This window comes from Meleagris gallopavo, chromosome 27 (genome assembly GCF_000146605.3).
Source record: "Meleagris gallopavo isolate NT-WF06-2002-E0010 breed Aviagen turkey brand Nicholas breeding stock chromosome 27, Turkey_5.1, whole genome shotgun sequence".
Lineage (NCBI taxonomy): Eukaryota > Metazoa > Chordata > Aves > Galliformes > Phasianidae > Meleagris > Meleagris gallopavo.
In genome coordinates this window covers 1,015,091-1,015,740 of record NC_015037.2, presented here as the reverse complement: position 1 = coordinate 1,015,740, position 650 = coordinate 1,015,091, and the positions used below count along the sequence as shown (strand labels likewise).

At 71.7% G+C, this 650-nt stretch overlaps 1 protein-coding gene across 1 annotated transcript in view; it reads right to left on the bottom strand.

The window, feature by feature from the left end:
- The window catches only part of RUSC1 (RUN and SH3 domain containing 1), an 18,284-nt gene that overhangs the window by 4,314 nt on the left and 13,320 nt on the right, over positions 1-650 (bottom strand). Inside the window, 1 exon segment of the mRNA XM_010723953.3 lies at positions 369-605. Within this exon segment, the coding sequence (XP_010722255.2) occupies positions 369-605 (237 nt within the window).

Below are 650 nucleotides of genomic sequence, written 5' to 3'. Positions count from 1 at the left end.
GGCGGCACTCGGGGCCCGCCCAGGGCATTTCCCTGCGGGTCGGATGGGAAGAGGAACGGGGAGAATGGAGGACGGGAGGAGGGGGGAGGGCAGCCCCACACCCCGCGCATCGCCTCTGCTTCCTGAGCAGCCGCCGCCGCAGAGCTGAGGGACGGGGAAATGAGAGCGGCTCGGCCCCGTCCGGCACAGAGCAACGGAGCAGTGACAGAGGCGTTGTGCCGACACCAGGGGTTGTACCCACCCGAACATCGGCCCCGTGCAAAGCCCGGGCCCTGCAGCCCCCCGTGCCCCAAAGTTCTCCCACCCATCCGCTGCCATGGCTCAGCGCCCCAAAAACGGGCATCCCCAGGGCTGGCTGCGGCTCTTACCCTCTTGATGCATCTCCTTCCCGTGCTCGTGCTCAGCCTCTCCCGACCCCCGGGGGTCCCCGCCGGACCCCCCACTCCTCCAGGTCCGGGTGTCGCAGCCGAAGCGCTCCCCAGGGCGGCTCTGCGTGGGCAGCTCTGCATCCCGCGGCCGTCCCTCCGCGATGGGCTGCAGTGCGGGTCGGGGTCTCCTCCGTGCCTGGTGGTTCTCGGGGGGTGCTGGCAGCCGCCCCCCCAGCACTGCAGGTGACACCCAGCTGGAGCCGCTCGACCCCCCCGGGGGTG